At 43.2% G+C, this 13,790-nt stretch overlaps 1 protein-coding gene across 1 annotated transcript in view; it reads right to left on the bottom strand.

Moving 5' to 3' along the window:
• LOC6037820 (patronin) overlaps window positions 1-13,790 on the bottom strand; it is a 93,798-nt gene that overhangs the window by 21,956 nt on the left and 58,052 nt on the right. The window contains 12 exon segments of the mRNA XM_038254921.1: window positions 1,485-1,870; window positions 2,704-2,772; window positions 2,775-2,815; window positions 2,817-2,875; window positions 2,942-4,147; window positions 4,605-4,751; window positions 5,128-5,229; window positions 5,528-5,665; window positions 7,506-7,521; window positions 7,523-7,670; window positions 7,751-8,272; window positions 8,527-8,589. Of these exon segments, the coding sequence (XP_038110849.1) occupies window positions 1,485-1,870; window positions 2,704-2,772; window positions 2,775-2,815; window positions 2,817-2,875; window positions 2,942-4,147; window positions 4,605-4,751; window positions 5,128-5,229; window positions 5,528-5,665; window positions 7,506-7,521; window positions 7,523-7,670; window positions 7,751-8,272; window positions 8,527-8,589 (2,897 nt within the window).

Genomic DNA, 13,790 nt, shown 5'->3' with positions numbered 1-13,790 from the left:
ACCATCGCTCGGTGCAGGAGATCAGAAGAAGGTTGAGACGCTGTCTCAAGGCGGGGAGAATGTTTGCGGTTAAACAGCGATCGACCCCTCGGTGCGCGGCCGGTCTGTCTACGTAAACGTCTTTGGCGCCGTTTCGTGCTGTTTTGCCGTTGAGGAGGAAGAAGAAGAAGAGAAACAATAAACGTCAGTTAGAAAGAGCATTCAAGAGCGAAACACGTCTTTCATTTTGCTCGTCCGCGAATCACCGGAAAGATTCCCTGCGGTGTGGCCTCCCGGTTCGGACGCCGGAGCGGGTTCGAACAGCATCTTAATACAGTCCGCTACAATCAAAATAAAAGTCATCCGACTTCTAAAAAGTGTATAAAAAATACTTAAGTGCTTATAAATTTTGATCGGGTTGTCAGATCTTCAATGTTTTGGACTCTTTAGAAAGTCTTTTTAATACCTTTCTGAACGGGGTTTCTTACAAAAACTACCCTTTTTACAATCTTCCGGACTTAAGTCAAAATCGTTTTTAGCATAACTTTTGAAGTAAATTACTAAACTTCATAATTTTCCAAAACGGTTAAAATCCGTTCAGCCTTTGCCGAGATAATCGAGTGGATGCATATATTTCGGTGCACATACACAGATATTTGCTCAGAATTTGATTCTGAGTAGGTACGTGAAGGTGGGTCTAGGAGGTCAAAGTAATAAGTTAATTTTTCGAGTGATTTATAGCCTTTCCTTAGTAAGGCGAGGAAAGCAAAAATGGGTAAAATATGAGAAGGTGGCACGGTTCTTCACTACGGATCATTACTAGGGGAAATTCTCGTATGTTTGGCAGGTTAAGCACTCGCTCCTAATTGCGTCCAAATTGCTTTTTTAAACAACTAATTTTGCAAAACTTGTGATAGAAACTTACTTGCTCACTTCTTATTGAGCTATTTATTACTCGGTTTACTCGGTTTAAAACGCTTTTAATGAGCTGTAATTGAATGTCAAAGTGCTGATATGGCAACATTAGAGGCAAGTTGGAATTAGATGCTGTAGTTTGTCAACCTTCTGATGTCCGAAAGAAGGGTAGCTTCCCAGACCACCAATCCTAAAGGTGCAAATCGATTCAGCCGATTCAAATCGTGTTTTGTCATATTCTATGTTCAGAAGCCGCTACCTTTAAGCCATGGAGCCGGTGATGGCCGCTTTCATATTTATTGTAGGTATCAAATTTATATCATTGTATAACTTGAAGCACATTGACACTATTCGATCACGCCAAAAAGAGAAACTATATTTGGCCACCCCTTCACATTCCAGCTTACATTTCCGGGTTGTCCACACAACCATACAAACGAATTATTACACTCTGATTATGATCGTTCGATTGGTTGCAATCCAAAACAACCTTCAAAATCGTCGTCATCGTCGTAATTTGCTGCACCAAACCATGACCAGATGTGCATGGCACGATAAGCTTAATAAATTGTTTTTAAAACGCTACTCACCGGATCCAGGTTGGACACGTCGGTCCCTATCACAAGTTTGGCCTTCCGCTCGTTCTCGCTTCCGTACCCGTCGACACCGTTACTGCTGCCGTTGTTGTTGTTGTAGTGGTGGATGTTGTTGTTGTTGTTGTTGGCATGGTTCGTCATGTCCTCCTGGTGGTGGCGCCACTCGCCGTCCATGTTCCGGCCCATGGTGGCCGCCATGCCCGCGCTCAGGCTGTTGTTGTTGCTACTGCCGGACCGATTTCCAGCGGGCGCCGTCTCGAACGGTGACGTTGCACTGTCGATGATACTCTTGCGACCCACGACCTGTTCCTCGTTGAAGTTGGCCCCGAAGCTGTTGGCCGTCTTGACGCTGAAGGTGCCAAAATTGTTTTGATTGTTTTCTAGCGGTGGCACAGCGCGAGCAGTAACATGGAACGAGGAAAGAAAAGGAAACCAATGGCCCGCCCACCCCCGAGAAGGGGCGACGATGGCGCGGAGGCATCGTTTAAGATAAGAAACGCACACATGACCTTGTTTTTATGGCTGCACTCAACCGTTGCGCGCGGGTGGAACGACGTGTTCGACGAAAATCGCCATTGATGAGAAAGTTGAACTTATGACTTCATAAGTGGGAAAATCAGAGCGCGAGTAGGACGACTGGGTTGCCATCGCAGCTGGACATGAAACCCACCACTTCATTTGACTAATTCGCTTTAACACGAGAGTACAATTTTCCTTTTTTTAGCATTCACCCGACCAAGTAAAGCGGGGTTTGTTCATTAGAGTTCTGGCCGCACTGGACACCCCCGTCGCACACGCCATCAGCTGATAAAGCACATAGTTTATGGACTGCTCGAAAACTCCGCAGTTTTCTTTCAACGGTTCGTGTCGTCACGGCCGAAGGGCACACACGGCAACCGGCGGAGCGAGAAGCAAAATAAACACAACGACTACGACCGCCCCTCCCCCGAAGAAGAGTGTCTCCTAAGCCGTATGCTTTGGCCAGACTGACTGGTGTGTGTTGTGCGGAGTGGACCATGCTACAAACTGAAAGTGAATCTTCCGACAGCAGTTTCACAATTAGCAAGTTAACACACAATTTTACTGGCCGTCGCGAGTCACTTTCCTTTTCGGAAGGCTCAAACCGTGCCCCGGGAATCGATTGACCCAAAAAACTAACTCATCAATAGTACATTTTGAGATAACTTAAAAAAGTGGGTCACCGCGCACTCACCTCTATGGCTGAACTTTTCGGATTCTTTGCTCTTTTCGCTGAGGTCCACGTCGCTGCCGCCCAGTTTGTCCTTTTGGGCGAGCGCTTCGTCCGTAGCGGCGGCTTGGGCCTTGGGCTGCTCGTTGTCGAACGAGATGTAGCCCTTCTCGTTGACGTCGTCCTGCTGGGGATCCTGAAAATGGTTTGGGGGGATTTAGTTGGATAATTGCTTGGTGAGATTATACAAAGCTATAATTACATGGAAACTGTTGGAGTTGAGGGTGGGTCGCGTTGGCGACGGAATTCGGTACGTGCGATTGCCACTGGTGATGTTCAGCTTGCTCAGGTGTTTGTCCAGCTCCTGACCGTTGCTGGTGTTGTTTTGCATTTTACTGCCCGGTCTGCTGCTTCCGTACAGCTGTTCCAGCTGTTGCTGCTGTTGGCGTTGCGCGAAGCTGTTGCTTTTCGATGTGTTGATCTCGATGTCGCCGGTGTCTTCGTCGCCGATGAACGATATGCTTTGCGGGGCCATGTCGTCGATCGGGGGCGAAAGTGGCATCGGCCGGTGGTCCCGGAAGCTGTCGTGATGGCTACGCGTCTCGGCGCTCGGTGACGAGTTGTTGCTGCTGCCGTGGTTGATCATTTGGGAGATTTGGTTGCGTACTCGGCTGTGCTGGGGGCTGCCGGCCGACGAACCGTGGTGAACCTCGAACAGGTTCTGGAATGACTGTTGGCTGCCGCCGTGCCGCTGCTGCTGACTACCGTCCCCGAGTCCACCAGAGTCACCGTTGTGATGCAGCGAGAAGCCGCTTTGACTAGGAGATTTGTTATACGGTGAACTCTTGATGCCCTGGTTCCATGCGTTAATGTCCAGCGTTATGTCACTGGAGGCGGCACTACCTCCACGCTGGGTTGCGGCAGCCGCCGCCGACTGAGCCCACGTCCTGCGTTGGGCAGGCTGCGGCGGTGTTCCTCCACTGTTGTCGTGCAGAAAGAACTGATTGTGTTGCTGCTGCTGTTGTTGTTGTGAGATGGGAGGCTCCTTTACCTCCTGCGGTAAGTATGGATCCCGGTAGTGATTCGAGTCTTGATAAAACTGTTGCTGTTGCTGGTCCATGTTCAGGTATGGATTCGATGAGTATTGGTTTTCCTTCCGGTACTGCCCGGCACCGTTCTCGTAGCCCATGTGGCTATTGTTGAACTGCTGCTGCTGCTGTTGCTGGGCCTGCTGGATGTATTGTCCCTGATCGTTTACATACTGAAGCGTGTGCATTTGCTGCTGCTGCGTCAGGTAGGGATCTCGGCTTGGTGGCCGCGTGCCGTAGTTTATTGGGGATTGCTGCTGTTGCTGCAGTAGCGGTGCGGCTTGCTGTGGCAAATGTGGACTAGAACTGTACAGCTGAGTGTTGATGGGCCGGTACGTGCCGGGGATGCTCTGTTGGATGTTTTGCTGGGAGCCGTATTGCTGGAAAGAAACGAAAGCTCATCAGCAGTGTACGAGAGAGAGCTCACTTTCAACACATAGATATGTAAAAGTCCCTCAAGCTAGCAGGGCTAAACCTTTTTTGCACGGAAAGCTTCTCCTTGGAGAGCTGAATTATGGAGAGAAATTGAAGAGTGCAAGAAAGAGAGAAAAACGCAATTCTGCCGAAGAGAGAAATGTTCTCATCTATCTTAACAACTAAACTCTGCGTTAAAACCAACAGATTGTCTCAAAAATATATATTTTTATAAACTCTTACTAACAAAAAAAAAAAAAAACCCAAACTTAAGCAAAAACAACAGGAAAGTAGAAGGGGAGCCCGAAACATTCACCAATCATCATCGGGTGGGATGGTGATCGCGTGACGCGAGGGAGCTATTTAATGACCGGCCAGTTTGAAAAATGAAATGAAGTGATGCGAGCGCGCGCGCGCACTTACCTGGCTGAGCAGATTTGCGATTTGCTGCGCGTGGATGAGCTGCTGGGCTTGCAGGGCCTGTGCCTGGATCTGGTTCTGCTGCTGGGTGAGTCGCTGGATGTCGGCCTGGATGTCATGCAGGTTTGTGTTCATATGTGAGATACTTTGCTAATGGGGGTGTTGTGGGGGCCAAGGCGCGCACAAGTACGCGAGCGTTATCGGCGGTCGCGTGAAGAGTTGTGGGGGTTTCGTGTGGATGTGGTTAATTTTCGAGGAGAAAGAGTGTAACGGCGGAAAACGGAAAAAAGGAAAGAAAACACAAGCGAGAAAGAGGTGGTGGGAAAGCGAAAAAGGATGGTTATTAGAATTTTTATGGTAAATGTGATGTTGCGATATTCAGTTGAAGACTGGTATTAAACGGGAACAAGCAATATGTTACACAATTGCTAAAAGTATGCTCTGGTAGATGTTAGCGCAAAACGCATAAAGTCATTAAACAACAGAAAGATTATATGTATATATAAAGAAAGAAAACATTATTTACTTGATACTGTTCCAAGTTCATGTTCTCCAAATCTGGCGTTTTCTTGGGCTCGATGATTTGTGCATTCCACTTTGACTCATATTTACTCTGATCATCCAAATCCTGTTCCGGAAAATAATTGGGTAATTGAATTTAAAACGCGATGCTCAACGTAAAATAAGTAGCGGTTAAAGCAATGATTAACTAAGCGACATGCAGGTTTGACAAACCGAAAAATCTACCAATTACTAAGCAACTGAAAAACTGGGAAGCAAAATCGAAACATTTTTTTGTGGTGACCGATACACGTATTTTCTCATGTTAGCGAAGCAAAATAATCAGGAAAGCACAGCGCGCGGTCAACTTAAGCGGGGCAGCACGAAACAAAACGAAAGAATAACCGCCGTCCGAGAAACCGTACCTTTAGAGAACATGGTCGTTCGGCCCGTTCCATCGTGCCACTAATCGAGTCTTCCATGACCGTGCCGCCATCGCCGGACTCTTTGGAAGTGTCCGACTCTGACATGCTGCCACCGACGCCTCCGCCACCACCCTTGCCCTGCGTCAAGGGGTCACACAGGGTGGAGAAACAACGGGAACACCGAAACGAACGAACGTGGTATGTATTTACACAGGATCAACACATCCGGATAATGGTCCCGTCACCAGGGCGTGTGTGGGCGTTTGTGCAGGATTGATGTGGTTGGTGGGTTGAGAGGGGAAAATAAAATAAGGATGCGATAAAGTATTATCTCTCGGGTCTTCCGGGTATGGGCTGAACACGGATCTTTAGATTTACCATGAAAAGTTTGCCTTTGATGGGATGTTTGAATATTTATAATGAAATTTAATGTAATCTGGCTGATAAATTTGATATTAAACTTTGTGTAAGGCAATTCCAACAATCGATGAGTAAATTTACATTCTGTTTTTGCTAAAAAGTTGTTTAATTTTGCCCATAAACAACGTTTGTAATTGCTTAGGTTATACATAGCCGATCATTTTAATGCGTAACGATAACGATAAAGCTCGTCGCTACACCCACAATTCAGAGTCGAGAGAACTGACCGATTTTGGCCGGATCCACCTTATTCTGTTCAATTTCTGGTCCCCTAAGACCCTATTAAATTTCATTTTGTTTAGTAAAGTATTTAAAAAGTTATGCTAAGAAAAAGATTTTTGTAGATACAAAAAAGGGTGATTTTTTGCATAACCTCAAAAGGCCGGATTTTTTTGTTTACGTGCGAGAGTCGCGCCAGATGCGAAACGCCCTGTTGCCATATTGTTTCAAATGAAAGTCTGCATGTTTTCTGGAAAAGTCTGTATCAGGTATATATTTTTTTCATAAACTTATTTTCATTATTAGGGGAAATTCTCGTATGTTTGGCAGGTTAAGCACTCGCTCCTAACTCCATCCAATTTGCTGATTTTCACTATTTAAACAACTTATTTTGCAAAACTTTTGATAGAAACTTGCTTGCTCACTTCTCATTGGGCTATTTATCACTCGATTTCAGTTGAAAATGCTTTTAATTAGCTTTAATTGAATGTCAAAGTTCTGACCTGCCAACATTAGAGGCACGCTGGAATTAGATGCTGTTCCCCTACTTTGTAAATGTGAGGAAGGCACCACCCACCTAATGGTGGGTTAAGAAACGTTTTTTTGAATATCTTTTGTTTTTGAATTGTTGTTGGAATTTGTTGTTGCACTTCAAGTATTAAATCATTTTCACAGTTTTATTTTTATTTTTGACGAATGACAAAAACGGCACCGACATTTCAGTTTCCTTGTTAGTAAACAACACAACATACTTCAAGAAAGATAATGCTTCCCAAATATGAAATTCGTAGAATAACAACATAATACCCAACATGTTCCTCAATACAAGACTACAAGTAACAGAAAACAGGAATGTTAGGCACTGGCATCTACTGAAACCATATGACCACAGACAAACAGACGTGGAAGCTGAATCAATTTTTGAAATTGTGTATAAAAACTAATAGTTTTCTCCAACGAAATTAACAGATATATATCTGTTTGTCTGTGTCATTACTGTCTTCCAAAGTGCACTAATAAATATTGTTGTTATTTGCATAAAACACAACCATAACTCAATGCATGTTTTTACGCAAGTAATCAACATTGCTTATTGCTAAACCGCATTCATTCACGGTTGAGTAAAATCTGTTCACTTTAGAATGTTTTGTTGATCGGAAGTAAAACACAATTTAGAAAATTCAGCAACCTTACTAAGAACCGCAAGTGAACAGATTATCTCAACGTTGCACATGCACCACCCACCACACACACAATCGTTTCGTCATGCTCGATCGTATCAATCAATGCTAGATTAGCACATACACGAAGCGTTCTGAGTACAGCCCCTCCCTCTCACCTTGTTAATGGCTTGTAAAAGCTTGTTTTCCAACCGTTTGCAGCTGCTTGGACCAGGCCGACTCCATGCGGCGCTTTTCCTGCTCGATCAGGCGCCGCTTTTCCTCCAGCTTCAGCTTGATGGTGGAAATTTTGCTCGCGTCTTCGTAGCCCGGTGCGGATTCGTCTAAAAAAAAGCGCAAAGATTGCAAAATTTAGATCCAACGGGGTTTATTTTCTTTTTTTTTTGTTTGTTCGCGAACTTACCGGCATCTTCCATTTTTTGCACACTTATCGCCTGCTGCTGCCACGTGGTCGTATTGTGGGGCAGCGCCGCGAAGGAGGTTTTCCTCCGCGGCGCAGCTTCCACCACATCGGACACACTGACCGGACCGCCGCCTCCACCTCCGCCGCCGCCGCCACCCCCTCCTCCGATGTAGCTCATATCACCATCGATAATGTCTTTCTCAACGCTGTTGCTGGTGGTGGAATGTAGATTCGTGCTGTTGTGGCGTCGCAGGGTTGGCGTGGGCTTCTCGGTGTCCCGGTCCTGTTTCTCGTTGCCGGACGAGTCCGTGTCGTAGCCGAACTGGATCGAGCCGCGGGCGTCTGCGAGGGATGATCGCACCGGCGTAACGGGTTCTACCGAGGCCGACGTCAGACTCGTGTTGGAGATTTTGCGCTCGCGCTCGAACCGTCCGATCGTGTTCAGCTGGTCCTGGGAGCCCCCAAAGTTCTCGATCGTTAGCTGGGAGTCTTCGCTGAATGAGCTGCGCCGCGAACGACGACCTGCAGTGAGTGGAGTAGTGGAAAGAAATCCAAGATACGATAAGAGTAAGGTCAGCGTAGAAAAAGGGCGAAGACACACCACAGTCCGAGAGTCTATTTTTTTCGTGGATGGGTTCCTCTCTTGTGTACGTAATGATCATTAACATTTGAGCGTTGCAGGAGAGAAGGGGCATTCAAGCGGTAAGTAAAGAACTAAATAGAAAACTACCAAAACTAAAAGAAACAGCAAGCAGAAAAACCAAAGGAAAACTCACCTGAAAAGCTCGGCTTCCGGGTATCCTCCCAGTTGCTGGGCCGACCTGCTGGAATACTATCGCCTAGAAGCATCACAACAAGAGTTTTAAAAACGAGGAAAATGCATCGATTGAGCACGTGATCGAGCGCGTCCAGACTGAAAAGCTTCATGGCCAGAGGAACTCTTGTCGCGTGAGGGCGAGCCTAATTTGAAATTCGAAAAAAAAAACCAAAAAGACTCCCAGCCCAAGGCAGGAGAAGTAAATCGCGCTTTCTTCCTCTCGGAACAAACAGAAGTGTAGCAGCCGAAATTTTCTTCTCAATCCAGTGAACATTCAGAAAGAAAGAGAGAGAGATGTGAAAAAGTGTTATTTTTCGGTGGAGCCCACCGCCAGAGCACAGCTGTTGCTGGTGCTGCTGCTGCTTCCCGTAACTGACCGCGCTTATTACTGAAGCAATTTTCGCTTTTGCGCGATACGCTTCTTCGCTCTTTCTCGGGCGCACAGGTCGATCGTGTGGGCTGTGTTGTGCAGTGCACTTCCGAGCAACCAAGCAACCGAAGAGCACTGCGGTGGCGATGATGGGTTTTCCTATGATTTATGCCCTGCGCCGAAGACAACGGGGCTCTCCGGGGAGGTTAACAGCGGTAGCAGCAGGGTGAGAGCTTTTTTAAATTTTGAATGTAAACTGAGCCTTTGAAGAACTCTAGCAATTTATGTAGGTATTGAGTAGTGATCATTCTTCTCCTGTTTTTAATCGATGGGTCGCATCATTTTCATAAAAAAAAATCCACCTCCAAAAATTCTGTTATTAAAACTTAAGTAATCATAACTTTTGGTAGGGTTGTCAGATCGTCAAAATTTTGGCCGCGTTAGAAAGGTTTTTGGATTGCCCATCCAACAACGTTTTCATCAAAATGTCTGAGATCCGGCCTCAAAAAGTGTATAAATAACACTTAAGTGTTTATAACTTTTGATAGGGTTGTCCGATCTTCAATGTTTTGGGCTCATTGGAAAGGTTAAACACCTCTCTAACAAATATAAAATTACTGATGATGATGAAAAAACATATTCTGAACTCTAGCCGAAATTTATTTTGTAGCATAACTGATCGAAAGAGACCAAAACATCCCAACACACACATACACATTTGCTCGGAATTTGACGTCGATATGTATACGTGAAGGTGGGTCTACGAGGTCTATTTAAGAATCTAATTTCCAAGTTATTTGATAGCCTTTCCTCAGTGAGATGAGGAAGGCAAAAATATTCACGATAACTTAAATTGGAATTGGTGAGATATGTTATTTGCAATGGTAAATAACTGATTTTGATATTGTTTCCTTATGATAAGTTTATTATAAAATTTGAATATTTACTTGGTTCAAATTAATTATTACATATTTTCAAATGCTATATAAAATCAGTTAACTTTGGCTTACACATGTTGTTCAACATTTGAAAAAAATATAAATTTTGCAGAAACCAGGCAAAATATCCAAATGACCAAAATAGTGAACTTGAAAAACATATTTAGAAGTACTCAAAGTTCTAGCAATATAAAAATAAACAAAATATTTAACATTTCACATTCATGTTCTTGACAAAATTGGAGTAAATTTAGTAATCAACAAAATCTCCTTTAAATTTGTTCACTTTTTGTAATAGTTCACATTTCATGGCCAAAATAATGTCCTTGACAAAATTGATCCAAATTTTTTCATAGTTCTAGGCTACATTATAAGCGAAATAAAAAGTAAAAACAAATTGGGTTATGGACACTTAGAAAATTTTCGAACAAAATGTTGATTTCCTTGGAAGGTCAATAATTTTAAAAAAATCAACTTTGAAAATTTTCACTTTTTGTAAAAGTTTTGGTACAAAGACCACATTTTATGAATAATAATGTTGCATTTTTCCGAATGAAGTCCTGCAATAATATTTTTAACCTCTTAGTCATTTATATTTGAACCTTGAAAATATATCAGAATATTTTGCTCCCTTTTTGTATAGCTCACTACTTCTACTACTTTGAGCTGCCACCCTGCCCATTCCACACGTTACAAAACGAATTTAACCGTGCACTCAGGGCACAGGTAAGGTGGCGGTTTATACAGGTGGGTGTACGGCAGCATTTTTCTGCACCCGAATGTGTGGGCCGTGTGCGGTCATGCACATTATAGGTTATGCGATTCCAATGGCACCCCCACACCAATTGTGGGAGAAGTGAGCGAGGTGTTGTTTGTGGTGAGCCTTTTCCGTTTTTCACCTCGAAAAATCCATTAGTGCTACTTGGGGTTCGGGCAAAAGTCATGGAATGTAGCAATGTAGCTGGAGGGTTTCGTTGGGCAACGCAATTTCTCAGTTTATCGTACCTTAAGTCATATGATACTATACCCAATTATTGAGCGGTTTTAAGGTAAGTGATGCAACATAAACACTTGGCTATACCATTCAATTAAATAGGAAGTAGTTGCATTTACTTAAATAGAATGATTATTTAAATATTACAATACGTTATTTTTAATCAATTATCAATTTTCTATATTTTTAGAATTCTTGAAAATAGTAAAACAAATAACTTCTCACCAAGTGAACCATCCTAACACCGCTCAAATTGGGCAGCCGATTCGTGTGAAAGGAAATAGAAAAACCAACGAGAGTGCAAAGAGCAAACGGCAAATTGCCGGTGAGCAGCGAAAATCAATTGGCACCTTTTCGATATCAAATGCCAAAGATCATTGCGATGCGTGGGCGGATGAATGAATGAGGTGTGAGCTTGTAAAACATTATTGCACTGCGGCCGTATTCGATTGCTGTTACAGTTGAAAATGTGCATTTTTCCAATCGGAGCAATGCAGTTCAGGGCAACTTTATATGTTCACCAAGTGTCTACTAGCGGTGTTACGTAGCGTCGGGTCACGATGAGGGTTAGTTGAATTTATTTTGGTCAATTTATTGAATCTATTTGAAACAGAAAAAAAGTTTACGGGCGTGGTATCCATGTCTATGTTGTTATTTATTTTATTAACGTGACTTTAACCTAGAGAGGTCATTCGTCACTTATCCATGTCTACGATTTAGAGATATTTGAATTATATTTGTATTAATTCTATTTTACTCGAAATATCAGGTTTCCTCTATTTTTCGTTTTCGCATGCATTTATTTTTAAGAAACTGAAGTTGATCTTAAGCAGCGGGGCCACGCGGTTGCTCTGCAAAATTGTTTTCGGCTCCTTTTTTGCCTTCCTCAGCATACTGAGGAAAGGCTATAAAATCACTCGAAAAATGAACTTCTCAATTAGACCTCCTAGACCTACCTTCATGTATACCTATCGACTCAGAGAATCAAATTCTGTGCAAATGTCCGTGTGTGTGGTGGGACGTTGATCAAAAAAATGTCACTCGATTATCTCGAGACCGGCTTAACCGATTTTGTCCGTTTTGGCCTCATTCGATCCGTCTTGGGGTCCCATAAGTCGCAATTGAAAATTATGCAGTTTGGTTAAGTACTTCAAAAGTTATGCCTAAAAAACGATTTTAACTAAAGTTCGGAAGATTGTAAAAAGGATGGTTTTGTAAGAAAACCCTTCATGTTATACATTTTCAGAAAGGTATTTGAAAGACCTTTCCAACGCGTCGAAAACATTGAATATTCGATAACCCTATCAAAAGTTATAAGCACTTAAGTGTTATTTAGGCACTTTTTGGAGGCCGGATCTCAGATATTTTGATGAAAACGTTGTCCGGATCTCTCATGCAACCTATCGTTGGATAGCTGAACAAAATAACTTTCCAAAGCGTCCAAAACATTGAAGATCTGATAACCTTACCAAAGTTATAAGCACTTAAGTGTTATTTATGCATATTTTGATGAAAACGTTGTCCGGATCTCTCATGCGACCAATCGTTGGATAAGTAGTGAAAGACCTTTTCAACGAGCACGAATTGGATTGGAGATCTCACTACCCTATCATAAGTTGTAAGCACATAAGTGCCCTGCAATATGAAGATCTGACTACCCAATCTAGTGGTATGAATAATGAGTCAAATTGATAAAACACTGAAAAACACCGCCCTTTTGTGACTATTTTGGAAGGCACCAACCACCCTAGGGTGGATTAAGTAACGTTTTCTTACTAACAGTGATAAAATCAGTCCTTCCTTTATCATCGTTGATCGGAAGGCTCACCGCCGCAAAATGGAAAACGGGCCCAAAAATACCGAAACATGGTTTCTTGCTAAGTTTGGAATGCGATGCACCAAAAGCTTCGGTTTTCTATCAGGAATTATTTATTTTCGGAATTTTCATCAGATCTATTCATAAATTAGTAACACCTAACTAATTTTGTTTTTTAATGAACCAGCATGCAAAACTATACTGATCATACGATCCTTGAGACCCGTTCCAAGGATTACCGGTCTCCGTACCGGAACCGTATTGGGCAAACATCCTAAAGTAGTCGTGCGACATATCAAACATCTTGGTTTTGGATGGGAAGTGCCCCTGACGATAGTTTTGCATGCCGATTCATTGACCGAAAAATGAAGCTTTTGGTGTTCTAAAGATAAGCATAAGCATTAGTGCCCGTACCCTTAGTTGCTACTTGGTTGTTGACCAGGGCCTCCAAAAGATACATCCACGTGCCGTGGAAGATGAGTGGGAGCTACCTTTCCTCGTTTTGCACTTTCTAAAAGGCCCCTAGTAGGGTAACCATGCTGATCACTACTGACCCCGGCTACGGCCAGTGGTAGGGTTACTGGGAAGTGGATGGGAATGTTAGTCCAATACTTGAGTGATAGAGACCGCCCAATCGACTGCATGGGGGTTAGTAGATAATAAGAGGCTAATATAAGGTCGAAGAACTCGAGCGGAAGTGATGTGACCATGAGCAATTTGTTTTTCAGTTTAAATTTTAAATCTTGGGCAGTCGGCTGCGGAAAGATAGCCATATAAAATTTTAAATATTAATTTAATTCGATCGCGATTCTCCAGCAATTCTTCGTCGGCGTGCCTTCCGATCAACGATGATGAAGGAATGAATGCTCTTATTAAAATAATTTTTGAAAATTTGGTGTAACCCCATTCCAAAAATTTGCGAGAAACCGATGACGATAGTGATAAAGGCATGAAAGGACAACAAATATTTGTGAAAATTTTTATTTTTTCATTGAAATGACTTTTATAAATTAGCGGCACCTATTTTTAACTAAGTATCGAGGAGTTCAAGTACTCAACCAGATGGAGGGGCATTCGGCCGGGTCCGGTGGTGTAGTGATAAGCG

The sequence above is a fragment of the Culex quinquefasciatus genome, chromosome 2 (assembly GCF_015732765.1).
Source record: "Culex quinquefasciatus strain JHB chromosome 2, VPISU_Cqui_1.0_pri_paternal, whole genome shotgun sequence".
Taxonomy (NCBI): Eukaryota; Metazoa; Arthropoda; class Insecta; order Diptera; family Culicidae; genus Culex; species Culex quinquefasciatus.
Note: the sequence above shows the minus strand (reverse complement) of the source record. Positions and strands in the feature narration are given on the sequence as shown.